Below are 24,405 nucleotides of genomic sequence, written 5' to 3' on the forward strand. Positions count from 1 at the left end.
AGTTTTACAAAATTTTTAAACGGCCCAAATGCCATTTTTTTGTAATCAAAATTTTAAAGAGTCATGAGCCCAAAAAAAACCGTTAAGAGATTTTTTTATACTTGACCTCGGCCCTTTTTAACATTGTTTTTGTTGGGCAAAAAGATTTTAAATATTTTTATTTCCGATTTCTGTAAGTTTTATTTCAGTTAGAACACTTCCTCTTAATGCCATGTTTAGTTCTGTTCAATCTCAGCTTAAATTAAATAATATGCAGATATGTTTATCATCTCACCATGAACAATCCCTTTGTCGCTTTCAATTTTTCTGGACCTCATTTCATATACTTTTCCCAAAAACGAATCAAGTAATTTTTCAAATATTGTTCATGTACAAGTATTTTCATTTTAGAAAATCAGAAACATATATGTGTCACTTATAAAACTTCTGACGTGGGTGGTGTAATCCGTTTTCCGGTGTGAACACAAACCATTATTTTAGAATTTTATTCAGTAAATCAACTCGTAGCTGAAAAGGAATCATATTTATATTACCTATGGTTCTTTTCCTTACACGACTTGCAGAAAAATAAATCATGTTCTCCGCAATACCATGAACACTGCATACTGTCATGTCTTTCACATTTGATGTCAGAAGATGAACCTTTTAATACACCATGGTCAGCTATAGACAATAAATAAAAACGTTTTCATAATATGAGCTTATTAAACAAGTACAAAATATAGCTACGAATAGAAATTAGTTTCTTAACATTTACTTACTATTGCATCTACTTAGAAATACAACATCTATCCTTGTAGTGGGCATTTGTTTTAGTAGAGGAAGCGTTGCTGACATAGGTTATACTACAGGTATATTCACTATTCTAAAAGAACATTTGAAAATACTCAAATGTAGATCCAGTTTTGATCGCAATTCAGTTTAATTTTATGAATTAACTACAGTTATTTTAAGATGTCTATTTCAAAGACCTATTTTACTAAGAAAAAATGTTACTTACACAGCTGTTTTTTTATATCTTTCAAAGTTTGAGAGGAACAAAAGGATGTGACTTCATATTTCCGTTTCTGATCGTCTTCCATTTCTAAACATTTTCGTAAATTTGCTACGGCTTCCTGGAAATGAATCCCATGGAATATTGTGAGACGTTGCTCAAAGTCTTTTGTAGTAATGCACTGTATTTTGAAGGACACACCAGGCTTGCATTGCAGCACTTCCAGTTTAGTGTCTTGAGAGACGATTATCTTTCCAAGAATCTGCTTAACTGATTTAAAAGTTTTCTTGTAGGTGTGAATACTAGGCGCGGTGGATTCCTCTCCTAAGCTTCTGTTACTTTTTACAGCAAATTGTATAAACCCATATACACGTTGAATGACTTCACTGGCTGAATCTCCCGGAGGTGTAACAACACGAATACCTAATCGCCACACGAGTTCAAGTGACTCTACAAAGGAGTTCAGTTTATATTGTCTGATTGCCGCTTGTATACTTTAATCAACGAAGCTTGATATATTCTTACCTTTTATTGAAATATGTTGGGGTATAAGATAAACCCCTATATTATATGTTTCTTTCGTTACCATTAATAAGAAACATGTGTAATATCTTCCAAAATGTTTATTTGACTCACTATGAAATGATGCTGAACAAAAGTAATGGAGATCAAAACTATTGAGCGTTGAAATATTTTGTTCTGTTGTCTTCTACATGTATTTTCCAAAGAAAATGCATAATATTGTTTCAATATTTCAAATTGTGTAATTTCAAAGGTGTTCAAGCTATTATAATTGATATGTATAATGGTAGAAATAATTACCTTTCTTTTCCTTCAAACTTTTGTTTCTCTGAAAGGCTGTTCTCAGCCGTCGTAACAGTTGAAGTTCCTTTTCTGCCTCTAGAACAAAACCATTTCTCGAGCTATATACATGTATTAACATGACAATTTTTTTTCTATAGTTTATCATGAAAGAAAAAATAATGACTTTAGTTTAATTTTGTATATTACTTAAAAAGATAATATTTTGATGCCATGAGGAAACATGAATAATCGTCGGAACGTATGTTTCCATAACCAGTGAAATATCTAAAACTGAAACAATTTCAACTGATCATTATTTTACATTGAACCGGTTGTTATAAAAGTGATGTCATACAAACCCCGTCATCATGTTGTTACAAGTTTTGTATACTTTTATGTTGACAAAACTTAATGCCATGTATTTAAATTTCTTGTTTTGAATAATAAGACTTTGTTAGGACGTCTTGAAATATTTAAAGTCAGTTATAGATTTATCAGGATGGACTTCATATAGATTCTGAAATTTTAACAAAGGCTCACGTTTATCTATTCTAATTCACACGGGACGAAACATATAATAAGGGGATTTTATTGATCTAAATTTAGGAAACTTTATACTGATATTTTCTTATTTCATTGGTTTAAGGTCACGCCAACTCAATTACATGTCATATGGCGAATTTAGGTGTTGTCTTGAGAAAACACCAATAAGCAAATATATTGAAACCGAAATAGATAAAGGAAATTCATCAAGACACTGACCTTACGCTAAGATTCAAAACAAAGATTATTCAAATGAGACTATGCTAGCAGTGCGATGAGAATTTTAGAAGCGATTGCAACAGTCTAGTATTTTTTCACCATTTGCACGTGCACTAACGATATATCAATTGAAAGAGTATTGATTTTCTGTACAACTGACCGGTTATGACACTTAAATCACTTGCAAAAACACATTTAATTAGCAGTTTAAATGAATGTAGAGTATCATACTGACTAAACAAATGGCTTAATTTAATCGCAATTTTCGCGAAGAGAAGAGGGCATATTTTTAGATACGCAGACTGATTGACATCGGTGCATCAGAAATTAAAGCCGACTTCGACAAAGTGTACCGGGACAGAGCGCTGCCATACCGTACTATTGACCGATGGGTATCCCTCTTTAAAATGGAGAGAACCAGCACCATAGATGAGGCCGTCTGATAGCTGTGTCTGATAAAGTCTTTGATACTGTGAAATTAATAATCGAGAAACATGCACAGTGGAGCAATTAAAGGAAATGTCGGGCCTTAATTTGTCAGCGTTTTTTCTGATTTCAAAAGAAAGGCTAAACCTGCGTAAGGTTTGCGCATGCTGGATAGTGCATTTATTGACCCCTGAGCAAATGTGGGAGAAGGTAGAAAGAGCTTCCGTCCTGCTCGTCAAATATAAAACCAAGGAATCTGTGCACATCAAAGACATTGTTACAAGAGACAAGACGTCGGGTTAGAGCAAAAACCTAGTATCTCTATTTTTGAAAACTTTTCAGGAGAAGCAAAACAACTGTATAATTTTTACGTGCCTTTTATTAGAGGAACAATCTTTTACACATATACTGGAAATAATATATTTTATGTTCTGTTTAAGTGGTTTGACAGTAAACTTAGTATTTGTGGAGTTAGAAGCAAAAACTGTTTTTGCACAAACAGTTTGTATATATTTCTAATATAATTTTTGTGCAATAACCACGTATGTTAATAAAGAATGTTTTTGCTGGAACTGTTACCCGAAAATGTAAACGAAATCAACTATGCAAAAACGTTGCAGTTGTAAATGCAGGGTTTTTGCTGGCTCATTTATGGTAATTCCAGTCCTAATACACTCCGCATAAACACTGCAGATGTAAATACAGGATTTATGCTGTCACAGTTTGATTACATTTATCACTAAATCATTGTGCAAGTACATCGCTAATAAATCTGAGTGGCTTATGCACTGACCATACTCATAAAAGTACTCGGTAAAAAACTGTGTAGAAACATAGTATATTCAGATAAGATATTTTGCCATAACAATTATTGCAGAATTTAGGATAAAAATAATGACAATATATAGCATATACATATATAACGTCTTTGCTCAATTGATTGTCTATTAAACAGTGTGAAAAGAAGAAAAATAACAGTATCTGAAGTACATTACTTTAATAAAAAGATAATTATGGAAGCACAGAGTAATTAATATTATGCAAGTTATTATAATTCCGATCCGTTCTTTATTCCTGACATTCAAAAGTAGTCAGTGGATAACTTCTTGTATTTCTCCCTTCAATGATGGTTCACTTTTTTGATCAGGATCTATGTCTACACTGCTTCCCTCAAAGTCTGGTTCTGCAAGCACTTCTTTTGCCAATTTACTTGTCAGAAGAGAGGGACTTGTAATAAGCATGAAACTCACTGGGAATAATTCTTTTTGTGCAAATTGTAAAGAAGTGTTTCTTTTTGGCGATTGATGTAGAAGCTTGCTCTTATACAGCTTTGGTTTTTGGTCTTTGGCTGGTAGTGGACTATCTTTTGTGAGTTGTATCCTCTCAAAATACTTATCAGTGATACAATATTTGAAGAACAAGCATTTGGATTATCTTTAGTAAACTTGATCCACTTCATTTTCATTCAGTTTACTTCCACTCAATTGCCTTAATGTGTGATCTTGAGGTTTTTTTAAGTTGAGTAAAATTAGAAAAATATTTATACTTTAATGGCAGCAGTGTACGGCTTGCTACATCTGGCCGTGGTTATCGCAGTGCCCCACTTGCTTTGACTGAGTAGTTTTGGTAAACTCATTGAAGCATGCGTGCTGTCACACTCCACTGTATGTTGCAAGATTTGTTTAGTATTTTTGATTGTGTTTACTGCGTGAAATAATTTGATTTCTGTTCTGTCCCTTACATGCATCCGACTATTATTCCACAGGTTCAGCTGATTGTGGTAGATTGTACTCTTAGAAATCTCACAGGAACCCCTCTTCTGACCATGCATATCATGAACTATTTCCAAAACTGTAAACTGATAGATAAAAGCAACACAACTTCCCCATACAGTATATTGCACTGACTAAATTACAAGGTGTGCACAGAACTGATTGTACAACAATGTGGCATGTGTGTACCTTACTGTCTTCATTGGCTAGGTTCTTGCCATTTTTCTTTTTATCCCGAACTGTTACTTTACATTGTTTGTGCTTTTGGAACTCTTCTTTCTCTTCTATCCTTTTTTAGTAACATGGTACTTAACACACAAATTGCAATGATCATTCTTTTAGGAACATGGAACGAGAGATAAAACTCTTCATTAGATACACATCTGTACATTTTGACCGTTTTGAAAAGTTACTGCCGATAACTAGAACTGTCACAGGAGTGACGAATACCCCCATATTACGGTCTTGTCACAGAAGAATGGCAACCACAAGAAAGACATGGCCTCAAGAAAGTGCAATTTAAATCGAATTTGAGCTGTATTTTATTATGTTACACCTGTGTATCAAAATGTATCTAAATCTGTCAAGCTTTTCGTGCGTTGTTGTCCGGCAACCATGAGTTTGGCAAATTTTAAGTTGGAAATGGGCCATAACTTCATAAAATTTGGTGGTTTGTAGCCAAAGTCGAACTTTTACTGGAGTATTTAATGATTCCAGTGGTGGATGAATATTGCACAATAGCTTGAGTCTGTGTTAAAAATATCAAATAATAAGAGAGGTACAGATAAAATGTATCAAAACCAAGTATAATTCTAAGCAAAAAGGGGGGAATAATTCAGGATATATTGGTGCAAGTGCTATGCACCTTGTGTTATATGATGTGGGTGATGATGTGGAACAACTACTTCAAGTTTGAATTAAAGACATTTCATAATAACAGAGATATAGTGAAAATGCATCAAAATTAACTTTAAATTCTAAGTAAAAGGGGACACAGTTCATGAAAAATTGGTGTCGGAGTTATGCACGTTGTGTCGTATGATGTGGATGATAAGGTGGAACATCTATTTTAAGTTTGAATCAAATCAATTTAGTAATATCTGAGATAAAGTAAAAGTGTATCATAACTTTAACCTGAAATTCTAAGTAAAAAAAGGGGGGGGGGGGGGGGGGGGGGGGGCATTATTTATGAAATATTGGTGCAAGAGTTATGGCGGTTGTGTCATTTGGGTGATGATGATAACCAACTATTTTAAGTCTGAATCAAATCCATTTAGTAATAAAACCCTTTCAGGAACGTAGAAGTTATGGAGCAAAAACAAAATATCTAACCTTTGACCTGGAATTTTGACCTATATCTTTCACCATCAGGCATAGATGATTTGTTCAACACATCATCTGGTAACACACACTATTTTGACCGTCTTCAAAGTTAGTGTCCATCACTATGTTACTTTGCACTGCATCTTCATTATTGCTTGGACTTTCTGGTGTTATTTCATTGTCACATGCACTAATTTTCAATGTTTTTGTCTATCGCGTCAGCTTTATTGCTTGCATTTCTAGCACTGACTGATTTATTGAGAAAAGAAAAAAGATGAATTATTGTCATCACTTGATCGTCTTCAGCGTCGGCATTGCCTGGTTAAGTTTTATGTTTAGGTCAGCTTTTCTTCTAAACTATCAAAGGTATTGCTTTAAAACTTGCAACACTTGTTCACCATCAATAGCTGAAATAGCACAGCAAGAAAAATAACTCCATCCTGCTTTTTGCAAGAATTATGTCCCCTTTTGGACTTAGAAAGTCAGATTTCTTGGTTAAGTTTTGTGTTTAGATCAGCTTTTCTCCTAAACTATCAAAGCTATTGCTTTTAAAACTTGCAACACTTGTTAACCATCAAAAGCTGACTCTGTACAGCTAGAAACGTAACTCCATTCTGCTTTTTGCAAGAATAATGGCCCATTTTGGACTTAGAAAGTAGCAGATTTCTTGGTTAAATTTTGCGTTTAGGTCAATTTTTCTCATTAACGGTCAAAGCTATTGCTTTAGAACTTGGAGCTGTTATTCACCATTCTACATTGCTTTTTGCAAGAAATATGGCCCCTTTTGGATTTAGAAAATCATGGGTATGACAATATTATTATTATAAAGAGATAAAAAATCCGATGAGCGTCTACACCTGTAAGGTGGTGCTCTTGCTTTGGTATAATTTCTTTGTTACCGTCCATCACAATGTTACACTGCACTGTTAGTATCATTAATTACAACCCATATTGTTATTTCCTTTTTCACAGATCGTCAACATTAGTATACATCACTGTATTACGTTAATTATTGCTTGTATGTTCAGGTAAAGAAAATTATCACAAGAATCATTTCTGAATTTTATTATTTCATCATTCTCTGTTCTTGATACGTTTTCATAACTAAATTGCTGACTTTCTTTAGCTGAATTTCCGCCTTCAGTGGTATAAACTCAGGGCACCTTTGACTTTGTATTTGCTTTCTAGTTCGATTGTTTCTCCAATCAATTGTCCTTCTTCTAAAGAATCAGACCTTGCACATCTATGAAAACTTTTAGGTACTACATGTAATTAATGTTACATTCTGTATAAATGTTATACTTGATAAAAATACAATTTGTTTTATATCAAGAACTATAAAATAAGATATTTATATTAAATAGATTGAATTTCTCAATAATTATTACCTTAAAACTGTTTGTCATTTACTATAATTAATATTGAGTATAGTAAAAAATTACCTTTTTAAATATAATAATCTTAACTTTTCTAGTTTGCAGAAAACCAATCACAGTTAAAATGCATTTAATAAATGCAACATTAACCTTCCCAAACTGAAAATGAGAACTTAATACTGCAGACTGAAATCCTATATAATTGTTTTTGTAACCATACTTGATGCTAAAATTTGATCTGTATTTGGAGCAAAAATAACGTATCTGGTTATACAAGGTTTGGGCTTACATTTAAGCAATTCGAATGTAAATCTGTCAGTGCAAAACACCTGCGGTTTTAAATACTTGGTTTCTGCACCAACTGCTTAGTAAAATATTACTGAAATGTTGTGTTGTATCTTTTTTAATATACTTTGTTTTTGCTCCAACTGCATGCACAATGGCAACCGATTTTGTTCTAGCAAAAAGCCAGTAATTCTAAATGCGTGGTTTTTGCTCTAGTAAATGAGTTAAATTTACAAGAAATTGTTCATGCAAAGTTATAGTATTTTGAAATACGTGCTTATTGCTGGTTTGTTTTACTATATTTGGGTGAGTATGTAGGCAGCATATCAAAATACGAGGTTATGATTTTGAAAAATCGCTAGAAAATCGATACTTGATTTGGTCACAAATCAATATCTCAGAAGCGACATTTCATATAGGTCTAAAAATTTGAGACGATGTGCAAATGACCAAAATACATGTATTTATGCAAAAAAGTCATTTTACCAAAAATGTGTAGATACTAGGTTTTTGCTGTAACCCGGCGAAGACGTGGCTGTACTTTTTTGGGCCTGACAATACAGAAAATAAAAAATGTAAGTAGGTGAAAATAACGACAGGTCCGATATAGTTAGGCGGAACCGAAGCGTCAGGCGGGTTATGCATGACTTTTTCTTTGACTCTGATGGAATTATGGCTCGTGTTACATGTATATATGAATTTTGTTTAGCACAGTTGTTGATGCCAGCTTTTTCAATATGAAATGGACATTTTAATCCTTGTAGTTGCCTCCTCCCTCCACCCCCACCGCCCCCCCCCCCCCCCCCCCACAAACAGGTTATATTCAGAGAAGACTAAATCACTTTCCGATATACCAATACCCGGGTTTTAAAAAAAAGCAAATCAAAAAACAGTATCTTTTGTTTTTCTTGCATGTTTTTAACAAAATCCCGGGGGCGGCTTTGGCAAAATTCAAACTTGTTCCTTAACTTTTTCCCAATTTTTACAGTTTTCCCAAACAGATCGAATATTCATAACATGTACATTTAATTTCCCCCAAATCTTGGAACCAGAGACCTCCTAGATTTTTTTGGATTAAAGCCTTTTAATTGAAAAATTTTCCCAAATTACACTCATCTTCCCTTTTTTAAAACTACAAACCCTTTCACAAGTTTTATTGATCTTCACAAACGTTGTGGGAAGGAAAAATTCGTTAAATTACACAATCGCCAGTCCTTTATTTCGCCTTTTATTTGTAAAAGGGAGGATTTCTGTGCAATTATTTTAAGGGGTATTTGTTTCCTTTGCACTCTTGAAATTTTTACAACTCATTTTCCGTTTTTAAAAATTCACTTTTTCAGAAAAATTTGTATACTATATTTGAACGAACCCATAACACAGATGGGCCCTTGACCCCTTTTTTCTGTCGTCTTTGCTAAATTAGTTGAATTTTGTATTAATGAATTTGGGTTTTTGGGGCGTTTTGGGGGTTCTTTTGGGGGGGCTGGGGCCCCATTCGCCTTATGTCTTTTCAAAATTTAATGGGAACCGGACAGTTATAGAAAAGTATATTGTAAAACGTTATGTTTAAATTTGGCCCAAATAAAAACAATTCTAAAAATAAAACGTTGCTAATTAAATGGGTAGATTTATGAAGAGGCTCATTGGGTATAAAGGGGTTTTTGAAAAAAGACACATCGAGGATTTAACTAAAAATTTACCCCCGTACCTTGAGAAGGGACTATTGCATTCCCCTGTCAGGGGGGAAAAAATTATTAAAAGAAACTTGGGGAAGTTCTTAACTAAAAGAAAAGTAGCAGAAATTTCGATAAGGTTTTTTAACTATGGGGGCCACGCTAGGAGTTTCCCTTAAAAAGTTTTTGAATGCTATAGTTTAAAGGGTGACATGGGAAGTGAGACAAGCCCAAGTTTGGAAATCATGAGGGTAGTAAGGATTTCCAGTTAAAGAGGTTCGCGTTATGGCGACGTACGCCAAGGGCATGGGGGATTAACCTATAGGTAGGTAAATGCTAATAAAAGCATATAGGCGCTGAGCACCCAGGGCAGGGCATCAAATAGAGTTTAAGGGGGAAAAGGCCTGATCTAGCTGGGACTCGTATTTGTTGTTAAAAGACATTGTTGAGGGGAATTAACAAAAAGACCAGTAAAGTAAATCTCCCCTATGGGGATTTGAGCAATTTTTTTAAATTTAAAAAATTGTTAGTTTAAAAAAATTAGTGATTTGCCTGTCCCTAAAATTGCTAGCTCATAATGAATCATTTACGAATCTTTGGTACACAAAATTTTTTAGAAAAAGGTACCGGGGAAAATCTATATCGAGATTTTTGGTCTCACCGCTTATTTTTTAACAAAGGACATCCTACACGTTTTCGCTGTCTTAACATAGTCACCTTACGATTGGCCCAAACCTTGTTCAATTTTAAAGGGTAGGCTCCCCTTTGGGGTAATTAACCGAAACCTGAACACTTATGCAAAAATTATGTAACTACACTTTGTAAAAATTTCCCGCGGGGGCCGGGGAAGATTATTGGTTTTTAAAGTATTATTTCCAAATGTGGTTAACGGAGGGGGAGCTCTTTGCGGCTCAAATAGTACCTCCCAAAAACCTTTTATGCAGTAAATTTGATATGACAAACCGAAAAATAAATTTTTAAAACAGTCTGACTCAACATCTGTGTGGTTTTTAAAATGATTCGGGGGGGGGGAATCGTTGTACAACCTTTGTGGTCCTTGATTATTTCTAAAATGGCCCCCGTAACTTTATAATTTTAAAGTCAAGAACTTTTTTATGGGAAAGACCTTTATCTAGTTTTAATTTCCCATGCACTTACCTGTTACATACATTAAAAAATTTTAACTAACAATAAGAGTTACATTTCTCAATTTTTTAAAAACTTTCTTGCTGTTTAAATGTTTTTCTTTATAAAAATATTTATATATATTAAATATATATATATATATATATTCTTAACCTTGTTTCCCTCTTCGGAAATTAATGATCTTTGCAAATCCAGTCCGGAAGCAAACCGTCAGGCTATTATATAACGGCTTTTTTGTACCGAACGAAAGCCGTTTACCCAGACCCGTTCTCTTTGAAGACATCTAAACGAAAAATTTTATTAAATCATATTCTTTCTCTTTTTATTTTTACCAATATTTTAAAATACGGGGACAGTAATTCCCTCAACAAGAAATATATTTATGCCTGCGAAAACCCTTTAATTTTAAGGGAAGCGAGTCAGCTACGGGTTACATTTGACAAATTCGGGCGGCATTTTATCGTAATACTACTTGTTTGATTGTCATGAAAAACACGGCATTGTAAAAAAAATCGAAGACAATTTAAAGCAGAAAAATATTCTTTTAAAATCATATTCTTTACAATCATGGGGTTTTTTTTTATTTATTTTATAACGTTTAAGGTTAGTAAGCTCATACAAAAAGTAACAGTTTTTATCAAAAACGATAATTTATTTTTAAGGTTTAAGGAAAAAACCAATTATACAATAATAATTTGACAAAGCATTTGGGGGGTGCTTTTGTCCACGTAGCATATTTCCGTATATGTACTTTTAACTTGGGAATTGTAAAAAAAATTCTAGGCCTCGAGACCGAGCTGTTGACTGCTGATTTCAAATTTTGTGTGTTACGTGGATTCACCACATGGGAACACATGTGCGAATTGCCTACTGTGTTTCACTTTATTGATTGGGGAAACAAAAAAACGGTTGTTTTTCCCGTTTGTCATTGGTTTAATGGGGAGTTTTTTTATGCTTAAATGTAAAAAAAAACTTTAATCAAAAGTTGTTATATAAAAATATTACACGAGTTTTTTTTCATATTAAACGAGTTGAAAAAAAATGAAAAAGCTTCCCGAGTTTCACAATTTTATTAAAACGAGTTTGATAAATTCTATTGGAAAAATCACAATAATTTTTGTAAATATTCTTTTATAAATTTTTGTTTTTCCTGTCTAAGCAAAAAAATTATTTTCTTTTACTATATTATTAACAATTGCCCTAATTGAAACGAGTCGAAGCCATGGAAGAACACAGAGTGTCTTTTCATACTGATTGATTAAACGAGTTGAAAAAAATGAATGCGGGGGCTTTAAAATTTTTTTTTTTAACGAGTTTAATAAATTCAAGTGAAAATCGAAATGTAAAAATCTTTTTATAAATTTTGTCTTTTTGTCAAAAACATAAAAAATTTATTTTCTTTCTGTTAAACAAGAAATTTGACGTCGAGTAAAAAGCTTTATTAGGTGTTTTCATTTTTATGAAAGGTTTATTTCACTCCGCGACGAAAAAAAACCTTTCTACATTAATTTGTTAGCTTGCAGTGTGATTAAAAATATATCTTCACCGTTAAGGAAGACAATTGAATATTTCACGAAGGTGGGTGGCGAAAATTTTAGAATTGTCAAGATATATTTGATATCACATGCAAACAAACAATTTTTTTTTATGCAAATTGTTAAAGTTTAACAAATTTTTCTGTTTATGCATGTTTTACATTTTGAAAAGATAAATTTCAAGATGATAAGGATTTTTAGTTTCCCTGCGCCAGATTATATGGCCTGGGGCTTTTGATATTATTAAGGTGAAATCAACCCCCGCCATTTTTTTTTTTAAAAACCAAAAAACTAATTTGAAATTTTTTGTTTAAAAAAGCCTTTGGGGCCCAAAGACAGTAGTTAATAAAAAAAAAAATTTTGGGCAATGCGTAGTTTGTTGATTAACCGGAAGCTTGCTTTTTTTTCAAAGCTGAAGGTCAGTTAAAACCAACAGAAGCCGTAAACGCAGTGGGAAATTTGAAATCCTTGGGAAAATAAAGCGAGATTTAAAATTTTTATCAAGATTAAGGGGAAATTGGTCCGGAGTGAATATCACGACAAATATGGATGGATTTGGGAACCAAGGGCTGAGGGGGGAAATTTCGACGAAAATGCTGGCTTTTACAAACACGAGGCTTCTAGAAAAAACGTTTTAAATACTTTGCAAGGTTTTGAACCAATAAGTAGGGCAAGTATAAAAGCCAGCGACTTTAATGGGCATTTTGTAAATTGGGGGCCCAAGTCCACTCCCAACCATTGTCCATTTGCAAACATCACCCTCGTGAAGAAAAAAAACACAAAATAATTACGATATACATTTAACCTGTTTAAGAAAAAAAATGGTCACTAATAATGAGCAATGGCCTGTTTTATGTCCGGGCCCTCTACTGGAGGAACCGGCATTGCTTCTTTTACCCTTTTTTTTAAAACTACCTACCCCGAACCTACCTACCTACATTTAGAGTATTTGAGAGAAGTATTATAAATTGCTCCAAGGGGTTTATTGTTTTAAAAAATTTTTATCCTTTCCCAAAAGGGGACTCTTCTGAAAAAAATTTATAATCGGCCATAATAGGTTTTGGAATAATCCAATTCACAGAATCATAAGGAGCAATACTGAAAAAAAATTTAATTTTTTTTTACTAAATGTAATTTTAAATTTTTGTAATACCGTAGTTGTTTTAGAAATCTTGACTTTAATATCAGTTTCAAAAAAAGGGAAATTATTTTTATAACTTTTACCCCCAAAAAAGGGAAAAAATTATACGCGTTAAGACATCTGCCAATATAGGAAAAGGTATGCATCGTACAAGCCCCCGCTTTAAATAAGGAACAAGACCTGCCTTTGGGGTCAGTCTCCTTTTTTTTTGCATCAAATAAAAATATTGTCCGCCCGATTTTTCATGATATTTTCAAATATATCATAATTCTTGCAAAAAAAAGCACGGGGAGTTCTGTAGTTGCATAGATTCCTTTTTGATGATGGACAATTTTTTTAGGCTTTGCTTTGATATTCAGGAGAAAAGTTGAAATAAACAAAATTTAAAGGGGTGATTTATAAGTAAAAAATGGTAATAATTTGTAAAAGCAAGTAATTTTACGGTATTTTTGTGCATGTCAGCTATTTAGGAAAATAACTCCAATTTTTAAAGCAAAGTTTTGGGACGTTAAAGAAAAGTGACATTAAAAAAATTTAAAAACAAGAAATGGGATATTTTCAAAGCCCCAAAAGGGGGCTATAACCTTGCTCACAGGATGGAGCTTTTTTCTTGCTTATAATAGCTTTGGGTTAAGTGTTTTTTGCAAAGTTTCAAAACAATAACTTTGATAGTTTTTTTAAATTGAAAACTGCCTAAAAAAAAAAATTTTTCCGGGGCAACCCCAAAGCTGAAGCCGACCCCGATAAAAATGGGGGAACTCATCCTTTTATTCAAAATATCGATGGATAAAAAATTCAGAACTTGTCTATGTACTTTTTAAAATAGGGAAATAAAATGACATAGCCTTTCGTGTAAAAGATTGTTTGTGCTAGATATTTTTTAAGGGCAGGTGCAACCTCGTGCCCTTACATTAATTTCCCGAACAAGGTGTTTTTAAATTTTACAAAATATATATTTTCTTAATCCAAATTTACATCAGATTTACAAAATGTTCATCATTCAAAAAAAACACTTACATGCAGTGTTAGCTGAGTTTATCGTAAGGTTAAAAATCCTTGCTTTAGTTACTTAGTTTTGATGGAAACCCCTTTTGGGAGCGGTGGCAGAAAAAAAAAGGGGGTTTAAATGACCACGGATTCAATTTTCAATTACAGTAACTGACCCCAAATTCATTAAAAGTACTTTTGAACCAAAAAAAGTACAAAGCAAACAGATTGGTTGGTGAAAAAATTGCCTAAAAAAGGTCGGCTCCGGGGTCACCCATTAAGGCGGGGAGCAAGTTTTGTTCGGCTAAACTGTTGTGGGGATGATTCGTTGGGGGTATCGTTATAAACCCTTCATGGTTCATTGAAAAAAGTTAGTTAAAATTTGGGACCCCTAACCATTCAATTTTTGACCTGCCCACTTAAATTTGCTTTTTTCGAAACCTTTTTATCATTTTTAAATTTCCCATGATTTCTGTCCCATGTTACTACTTTTAAAGGGGACGCATGGGGCAGTTTTAAGTTAAAAAATAATCCCAATGATAGAAGTTGTTCAAACTTTGTATATAAAGACAGTGTCATGTTAGAAAGAGAATAATGAAATAAAATCGAAAGTCACCATGCTTGTTCAGGAGTTGTCTGTATATGCAAAATTGAAGGAAATCAAGCTTTAAGGGCAGATAATCCTGAACAAGCACGGTTCTATGTTGTATTTGTTTTTTTCGTTTCTAACTTGAAACGTTTCTATAAAAAAGTTTGAACAAGTTCTATTATGGGAATTTTTTTGCCCATCTATCAGTCAAGATACTGCAGCAAGTGTTTGTATTACAAAAGTATGCATGTTCTTATAACATATAAGTATTAACAGTGTCTTAATATTCATAGGGGATTGAGGAATGTTTCAAATTGAATTGCCTCTCATGAACTTGTCTCGATCAAACCGGTTCCTATATTTTTTTAATTGGTTTTTGTTTCAAAGGGGGTTTTTTTACAGTCGTACCCCCCAGAGGGCCCCTCTCTTAAGCCAACCCCTCTTAACAACATCTTTCAAATTTCCCAAGTAATATACTATCAAATTTCCCTTCCAAAAACAAAAAACCTTTTACAAAACATCAATTTTTGTTTTCCCCAAAAATGTTCCACGGGGTTGGTTTTTAAATATTCTTTTTTTTCTGATTTTCTGAAGAATTACAGTGACTTCATGGCCGAACCCGGATGCTCGAATCACCCTTTTTCGCCGAACTCTATTTCTGTCATGATCTTATTTCTTATTACTGTTATTTTCGCCCCCGGGATGGTAAATAGAAAACGGGAAGTTCAAAACCCTTCTGGTCCCTTGGGGTTTTATAATGTAAATCACACCTAAAGGGTCGAACAGACATTGTCTCAAAAAAACTTTTCATGATAAAAAATTTATGTCCTATCATTATCATTAGGGAAACGGGGTCAGTAATTCGGTACAAAAAGTACTTCCGTGGTGTAGTCGAAAGAAGTCCATAATAAATAATCCTATTTTTCCCTTTTTGCGAAAAAATTCGTGAAGAAACGGTGCTTTAATCATTTTTTTTTCAAAATTCATCTGATGAAATGAGACGGGTTTTTTATGTTTTTACGCCCCAAAGGAAAGCTTGCAGATCAAAACCGGGAGTAGGTTATTTTTTTGGGGACAAGCAAAATGTCCCTTTTTTGTGGTAGAGACCACAATACTGGCACTGGAAACTATTCAACCACTATTTTCTTTTATTTTTCTCTTTTTATATTGAACTTTATAAAAATGGTTTGGGGGAAAAAGTGAGTTCTTAAAGATAAGTAAAGACGACCTGAAGATCTTTTTTGAATGAAACAAAGAAATACAAATGTTTTGAATTACGAACTTTACCTTTTCTTTTAAACGGGGTCGTAGTTTTTTGACTTGGAAAAATACCTTAACAAAAATTAAAATTTATATTTTCGTTCACTTAAATGTTTTTTTTTGAATTGTATGGGGGCCCAAAAAAATCTGAGCAAAAAAGTCTGTATTTTTCTTTACTTTAAAGTTGAATTAGATCTTTTCGCGTAAATGTATATGTGTACGCTATACAGATTACGTATTCGGAAAAAATGTGGTGTTGTTGAAGACGTAACGAAGACGTTTCATCGGTTAATATTAATACCAAGTCTCTAGTCATGGCACAGTGGGTTTGACCACGCTAAGAATGGTTTTGATTCGCCATTTCGAAAATTTTAAACTTTCTAAATAAATAGAATATTTCCCAATGTATAATAAATTTGCCTTCTCTAATTGCGCTTTGTTTGTTCTATCCCCGTGTGAAAGTTTTAACCCAAAATTTGGAAAACACAAAAAATATTTCATAGGAATTTGGAAACCCCTCAAATTATTTATTATTTATTTCTTTCGCGAAAACGTTTTGAAAGTTACGATTTTTCCCCAGACCCCATTTTTTAAAAAATTTGGGGAGGGGCTTGATTTTTCAAACGCAAACCAAAATTCAAGACACGACCCCTTCTTATTATTGGTTATTTTTTTAAGATATTCTGAGGTTTTTTAAAATTTCAGGGGTTTTTTCAATTCTACATTTAAAATTTTCGGGGAAAAAAATGTTCCGAGGTGCAGAATACCTTAACGCAGATTTCAAAACATTTCGTTATGTAACGGGGGGGCAGTTAAACCCACCCGGTTCCTGAATTTTGTACGTAAAAACCGTCTCCCCAAAAACTTCGAACTTCCCAAAGAATCAAAGGGGGGGACGAATGTTTCGACCAATGTTTTATCAAATCGTCACGGGAAATTTCGCCAGCCCCGAGGATCGAACTCACGACCCGCGTCCGAGATCTGTGCTCTCCCCCTGGCTATCCGGGCGAGTGTGCTAGTATTGAACAAAAAAACTTTGCCCTTTGTCGTAACAACTATAGTATTTTATTCCGTTCCATATTCTACATTTGAATGACAGTATTTTTTAATTTTTACTTTTTTTCCCAAGGATACCTACATATATATTCATCTCGTGCAGTAAAATGTTGCCTTAAAAAATTAAAACGCAAGTAAAATTTTACCTTTGCGCTTACACCGAGTAAGTTCTTATTGTCATAACCTTTGTTTTTTCCATTTTACATCAGGGGATAACAGTGACTGCGGTCCGCCTTTGCCGCGAGGGAAAGAAGGCTTTTTGCTTCCGGACTGCAGTTACTTTGCCCAAAGTTTACAAAAAAACCGAGATCGGTGAGTGATTTTTTTATTTTTGTCATTTTTTTTCTAATTGGGATTTTTTTCGAAAAACGGGGGAAAGGGCGGGGGGTAATGAATTTTGAAAAAATCCAGTAAAGTGGGCAAGTCAATTTTCTAGAAATGCAAGGACAAATAAGTTCGGAATGAAACGTGATTTTTTTCAAATCAAAATGTGTGACCTTGACCTTGGGGTGGGGCTATTTAGACTTTCCAGAACGTCGTCTTATTGAACATATATGACAAATTGTTTAAAAACCCTTAATGGGCGGGGAGTTAAGGGGCTGGTCGGGTGGATGAGGAAGAAGGAAAAGGATTTCGGACAAGGAACGCGCCCTTTTTATGTTCCCTTTTTGTCTTCGAAAAAGGTGGGGGAAAAAAAAATGGACAAAACTTAAAAAAAGTAACATTTATTTTCCCAAAAAAGGAGAAAAAATAGGGGGCATTATTTAATTGTTTTTCGCAAAAATTTTTTTAAAAATAAAATAAATTTTTTCCTCTTTTGATTTTTTTTTAAAATAAAGAAGGGTTTTTGGGAAAAACACCATATTTAAAAGAATAAAACATACTTGAAGTATTTATTCAAAATTATCCGTTATAAAATTCAGTCTTGGGGTCAAAGGGTTTGCAATTACCTGTCATTTGAAAAGCAAAAATCAAAAAGGAGGTTCTTCTGGAGTAATTTTTTTAAACCGTTTTTACAACAATGATTCATTGTTTTTATTTTTTTTTTTTCTTTTCTTTTTCTTTTTTTATTTCTTGGCCTTTCACTGTATACATGTTTGCGGGGGGGTAACATACTTGGTAATAATTTTAGAAAAATAATCTATTTTAAAAAAAACCAATAAAGTTGCCCCCCAAAAATTTTGTTTTTTATTGCTGTTACAAAATCCAAAAGGGTGGGATGGGCCCAAAAAATTAAAATATTTTTATTCCCTTTTTTTAAATAGAAACAATGACGAAAATTTTTCTCATTTTTGGGGGTGATGTACGCCCAGTTTTGAAGATTTGGTTGTTTGGGGCCCAAAATTTTTGCCCCCCATCTTTTAGAAGTACCCGCGGAACCCGAAGATGCTGCGGCATCGTCGGAAATGCCCGCTCACTTTCCAAAAAATTTGGGATAACCTTAACAGGGGGGAAAAATTTTTGACACAATTTTATTTTACGATCACATTATCTATAGTTTAAAATTTTCGACGGCTGGGGGGGGGTTGGGGTTTTGGGTCAGTGAAAGAAATGAACAAAAGTCGTTGATTTGAAAAAAAATCAATTTCATTCCAATTATTTGTCCTGATTTTTGGAAATGGCATTAGCAAAATAAATTCAGCATGAAAATTTTACATAAGATACATCTTCACCCCCTACATTCCCCCATTTATTTTTAAAAAAAAAAACTCCATGCATACAAAAAGACAAAAATGTTAAAAAAAAAAAAATACTAACCGATCTCGCGTGTTCTGTATTTTTTATATTACTTTTATTATAGTTCACAAAAAAAAACCCTTATGGTTTGCAAACACGCAAAAACCGCTTCTCCATTTTTGTAAAAAATTTTTGTAAATACAAAAGTAAAAGTTTTGCACCAAAAGGGTTTTTTGTAAATGAAGTGGGCACGACCCTTTAACGAACTTTGACAGAAAGCTCCTCTTTTTTTCTTCTCAGTCCCCTTTAGGGTACGCATCCGTATTCCGCGGTCCTTCACCCTGAAAAAATGTGGCCCAGTCATTTTCGTTTCTTTTAAAAGAAAACAAAAACTGGATATAAATCATCAACTCATGTCCTTTTCTATACAACTAACAAAAAAGAAAAACATTCCGTAATTCTATTTAAAACCAACATCATGCATGTCATAGTCTTGCCCTTTTGGTTTGCAACCCGGGAAGAAACAAACTTCTTATGCACGGTTCGATGGTCCCACCTTTTGCTTTCTCGAAGAGGAACATTTGGGCCTAAGTCAACCCCTTTATAGCAAAGACCCCCAAACTTTGGCAAACAAAGGACCAATCAAACTTCGTGAAAATTTGAATAACTTGACCCAACGCGCTCCGCGGTTAACTAAGATGATTTAGATTTTTTTATTTCTCCTTCTTAAAAAGGGATAACTTGCAAACAGTAGACATTTATCAGCAACTTTAGATGAAAAACAAAATAAACATTACGTTTTCCTTCGAATGCATGGTCAAATAGGAAAACAAAACCCTTGCGGGGCCCCCCACCTGTCAAAGTGTATTCTTATTGCCGTAACGTATTTACTTTGTTGTTGGATTGACATGTTCTTTTTCAAAAATTTTGTTTTGGGGCAAAATGTACGCCCCCAGGGGGGGGGGGGGGGGGGGGGGGGGAGGGGGGGGGAGTGGGGGGGGTTTTTAAATTTTAAATTAAAGTAAAGTTTTTGTCGATAAAAATCCCCATTGGAAAAGGATGGGGCAATTTTTTCCCTTTGACTCCGAGGGAATTTACCTCCACACATCCCTCTAACCGATACATCTAAAACGAAGTAAAAACATCCAGCATGAAAAACCCACTAGCCCGGCAGCCGCAACGTGAATAGATCCGGGTCCCTTTTAAACAACGGGGTCGCTGGGGTTTGTGTTTAAAGCTTACCACTGCATCCCCTATCTCCCTGTTATTTTAAACGGGGGGAGCGGAAGGTCAATAACTAAAGGGAGAATTGTCTTGTCCTTGTGTCCGTCCTAGGGGGTTTCCCCACATGAGACCCTATTTTAAACAGACATTTTCAACCAAAATTTTTTCAAGAGATATGATTAAAACTATATAGATGTACCCCAGAAGGAAAATTTTTTCTATGTTTTAACTTGTTACTCGTACGTTTCTGTTTGACTTTTAGTACACCGTGAAAATTAATGTGTCCAATGTTTTGAGAAAAACCCCTTTGAAATAGCGAAAATACGTAAAAAGTAGTATTGAATTTTTCCCCTTTTCCCGAAAGGTCTATGGTTTGTCATTCTGTCTTCTAACTCTTACTTTTTTGTACGGGTAAAGAACAATGGTCGCGTACCGATTTGCCCTGATTTGATAGAGTATGAAAATTTTTCAGTTTTTTCCATCGTTTGCTAGATTGTTGTCTCCAGTCCCGGGTAGTTATTTTTCCCCCTTTTTTTCTTGCAATTCCCCGTTTTTCATGTTTTTACTTTTTTACGTGATTGTTAACTTATCATTCTTCAGGAGGTTGAAATTTTTACAGTATAACAAAAAATTTTGATTATTTTTTGTTTTATAAGAAAAAATTTACAACCCTTATCAGTGAAAATTTAGTTTTGAAAGCATCTTAATTTTTTTTAAAGGCTTCATCTGTAAAAGCGAAAAAAATGGGCAATTTCGGTTATAAAGTTGATTCTTTTTTTTATTTTGGTAGTGTTTGTCAAAAAAGAATATTTTGGTTTAAATTAAGCGAATGTAACGAGATGTCCCTTTGAATTTTTCAGCATATTGTTTCCCATAAAAGAAATTTTATAATGTTTAAAGGTTTTTATTTGGCTAGAATAAATTTCTGAAAATTTTTTGCCTGGAAAGGGTTTTTTTGACGCTAAGGGTTTATTTTCCCAAGCGGGTTACAAAATATCTTGTTTTAATTTCGGCTTGTTATATTTTTGGTCTATTCCAAAAGATTTTAAACGATTTCGTGAAACCCGGGGTAGGGGCGGATAGTTGGCATGCACATTTTTTACCTTCATGAAATGACTTAAAACAAACCAGTTGCATTGTTATGTTTTTTTTGCATTCTTTGCTTCCAAGAGTTTTTACTGCAGAATTTATTAAAATAGCCCAACAGCAATCTTTAAAGGGTTGGGGGAATGCAGGTTGGCATGGTTTAAAGCCCAGTTTCCTTTTTGGTTTTCGACCGAGGGGGGCCCCCCTTTTTTAACTGTTTTCTCCGTCTTGGATTTTTTGTTGGTTGTTGTCTTGCTTGTTTTTGGCATTTTTTTTCCCCTTTTCCTCACCCCTCAGGGGCTCCCTTTCTTTTAATCCCCCTCATTCTGCTGTAAGAAGTTTCGGGTTTCCCCTTTTTTTGGCGCCGGGGAAACCTAAGGGGGTGCCCAATTTTGGGTTTTTCCTTTTTTTGTGTGTATGCCTGGGTAAAATGTGTGTGTGTGTGTGGTGTGTGGTTTGTTTTATCTTTTCCGCGTTGTTTACGGTAGGGGAACTGTAAAAGGAAGAAGCTTTTCCCCTTTTTTTATTCGCCCCCTTTCCACCTCCCCCCACTTTTACCCCCTACCCCTCCTCCCCCTTTTTTCGGTTTTTCCATATAATAAAGATGACTCTGGATTTTTGAAGCAAACCCCCAAATTTTTCCCTTTCGCTTCTTTTTTTCTGTGGGTCAAGACAGAGCGTGGCTCGAGGCGTGTTTGTTTGGTGTTTGTTATTTTATGGCTAATTTTAATGCGTCGGGGACTTCCCTGGACATTGCACAGCGTCGATATACAGGAAAACGAAGAGGGATTGTTCAAAAATTTAGCAAGGCTATTACTAAAACAATAAATTTACGTTACCCCCGAACTTTGTGCCACTGGGGTACGCTTTTAAATTGTGTGCTGTTATAGATTACATTTTAACAAGTCTTACTTATGATTGGGGTTTATGTCAAACATTTCCGGTCAGCGACGGAGGTCTCCAGCATCAGTGTGGAAATTACCAATTTTTAAAACACCGTACTTCATGAACATTTTTTTACAAGTAACCATACAATTTGAGCGAATGAACTAAGCAATTTATCTATCCATCCTATCTATCTAACTCCTTTTGCGATTTTTAAGAAATGGGTTTAGGTATTTAAAAAAAACAACTTAATTTTGATAGAAAAAATAGGTTTTGCTGAATTTTTGACATGATATTAAATTTTATTTTCCAAGTGTGTGGTAAATTTCAAAGTTTTAGTAAGTAATTCAAAATTTGGGAAAAAAGCGAAAAGATTTGATAATTTTTTCGGTTTGAACACTTTAAGGCCCGGGTTTTACTAAACCGCAGTGAGGTAAAAATTAAAAATCTGAGTTAAAAGTAGATGGCATTCCCCCTTTAAATTTTATTGATAAAGGGAGTGTTTTTTGACCTGTTTTAATACTCTGTAAAATTGTTTCCAAAAATCTTGTGTTCTAAACAATATGATAAAAATTATTTAAAAGATTTTCTTGATTTTTTCCGATGTTTGTTTTTTTTGGTTTATTACATTTTGGAACCTTCCAAGTACAATGAATGAGTGGTTTTGATTGGGCAAACTTGATTTTTAAAATATTGCATTTCTTAAACACAAAATTATCATTTGAATATTTGAAATTTTGGGAAAAAATTTATGAAGGGTTTTTCTAATTTTGGGATTTAAAAAATTTTTCGAAAAGGGGGAATTGATTTTTTTTTTAACTAAAGTTAAAATTTTTAACATTGTGAATTTAAAGTTGAACTATTCTGATTGGATTTAAATTTGACCTGGACAGGAGTTGGACTATTTTTACATATAATTAGATCTTACGACATTTTTGAAAGGATTTGTATTGTTACTTGAATTCATGAATAAAATTGTGTTATTGTAAATAATTTCTGGTTTGTCTTTCTTTTACTTTTATCTACTGTAACAAGAAAGTGTTACCCTCTGACGTAACACTCGAGTCCATGTCCCTGAACACAGTTATGTTATTGGTACATTTTACAGAGGAAATATCTGCTCTGCTGTTTTTGGCCCTACACAGCAAAGCGCCAAAGAACAGAGTAGCGTAGCATCAAACTGCAAAATGACAAACCCCGGTCGATCGATCAGCCGTAATGCAAAAATACCTCAAGGAGAATCATATTTCAGGTTTTACCACACCCACCACATCTCCCCCTTGGGACTTTTGGTTGAACCAGTTCATTAAATCATGCTTAAAGGGAATTCCGATAGTTTTTTATGCGCATCTTTCTGCGCAGCCGACACTTTCTATGGAAAACTGAACTGAAGTCAACATTTGTTGAAACATGTTACAGACAGTCTTAAATATGAGGAATCTTGAATGAAATAACATTTTTGATAAGTTTTATCAGTAATCAAATGTTGATACTGGTTTATGTTGTATTGACAATTTAAGTATCATGCCTGACATGTATCTTGCTATTTTTGTGGTTGTGTTTTCAAATCCCATTTTGGTACAAAGACAGTGTTGTTCATATAATGTAAGATAATTGACTTAGTACTGATAAGACAATATCACCTTTCAGCTTATTTAGTATTCAATTATAAGGATTAAGAATTTTTAAAACTTGTTTTTAACTTCTAGCAGACATACATGTAATCACTTTGGCCAGGTTCGCGCCATTTTCCGTCCGAACAGGTGTTGTATTCTAGCGGTCTTAACATAAAATTTAGCCTGGTGACCCATACATTTTTAGCCATTTTTATGCTCACAATACAATTTTCTATACACAAGAAAAATAGGAAAAAATTCTATGAAAGAATTTTTTCAAAATTTAAAAAAATATTCTTCACTATGGGTATTTTTCACTGAAAAAAGTTCACAAAAGTAAATATGAAACAATATTTTTTTTTTCATTTGTACCCATTATTGTAAGGATAGAGTATTACAAATATGATTATGATATCAAATAAGTATATGATAAAATCTGTAAAAAGAAAAAACTTTATTGTGCTGTCTTGATGTATATTTTGGTTGGTATTTATAAAAAAGCAGAAAATTATGAAAACGTTGAAAAATCGCTAGCAGTTTCAGCAACAGTGGGTGTGTTCAAAACATTTTTTTTCACAAAAACAAGCCTGGTGACCTATTGCTTTTATTTGTTCATTGTTTTCAGCACAAATTTTCCTATCATATATGTGAATTTAAAAAAATTCTATGAAAGAAAAAAAACTATAGGAATTCTCTTTAAGAGGGCGTCACTTTGAAACGCGCAGCGCAATTAGAGCTTCCATTATACATTTTGTGAGTGGAAATTGTGCCTGGAAAAGTGTGTAAAG

At 33.7% G+C, this 24,405-nt stretch overlaps 1 protein-coding gene across 1 annotated transcript in view; it reads right to left on the reverse strand.

The window, feature by feature from the left end:
- Positions 1-24,405, reverse strand: part of LOC128553187 (uncharacterized) — a 55,004-nt gene that overhangs the window by 12,391 nt on the left and 18,208 nt on the right. The window contains exons 3-5 of the mRNA XM_053534305.1: positions 1,817-1,894; positions 1,001-1,444; positions 534-663 (exon numbers count right to left, since the gene is read on the reverse strand). Coding sequence (XP_053390280.1) covers positions 534-663; positions 1,001-1,444; positions 1,817-1,894 — 652 coding nt within the window. The remainder of the gene's footprint in view (positions 1-533; positions 664-1,000; positions 1,445-1,816; positions 1,895-24,405) is intronic.

This window comes from Mercenaria mercenaria, unplaced genomic scaffold (genome assembly GCF_021730395.1).
Source record: "Mercenaria mercenaria strain notata unplaced genomic scaffold, MADL_Memer_1 contig_3573, whole genome shotgun sequence".
Classification (NCBI taxonomy): Eukaryota; Metazoa; Mollusca; class Bivalvia; order Venerida; family Veneridae; genus Mercenaria; species Mercenaria mercenaria.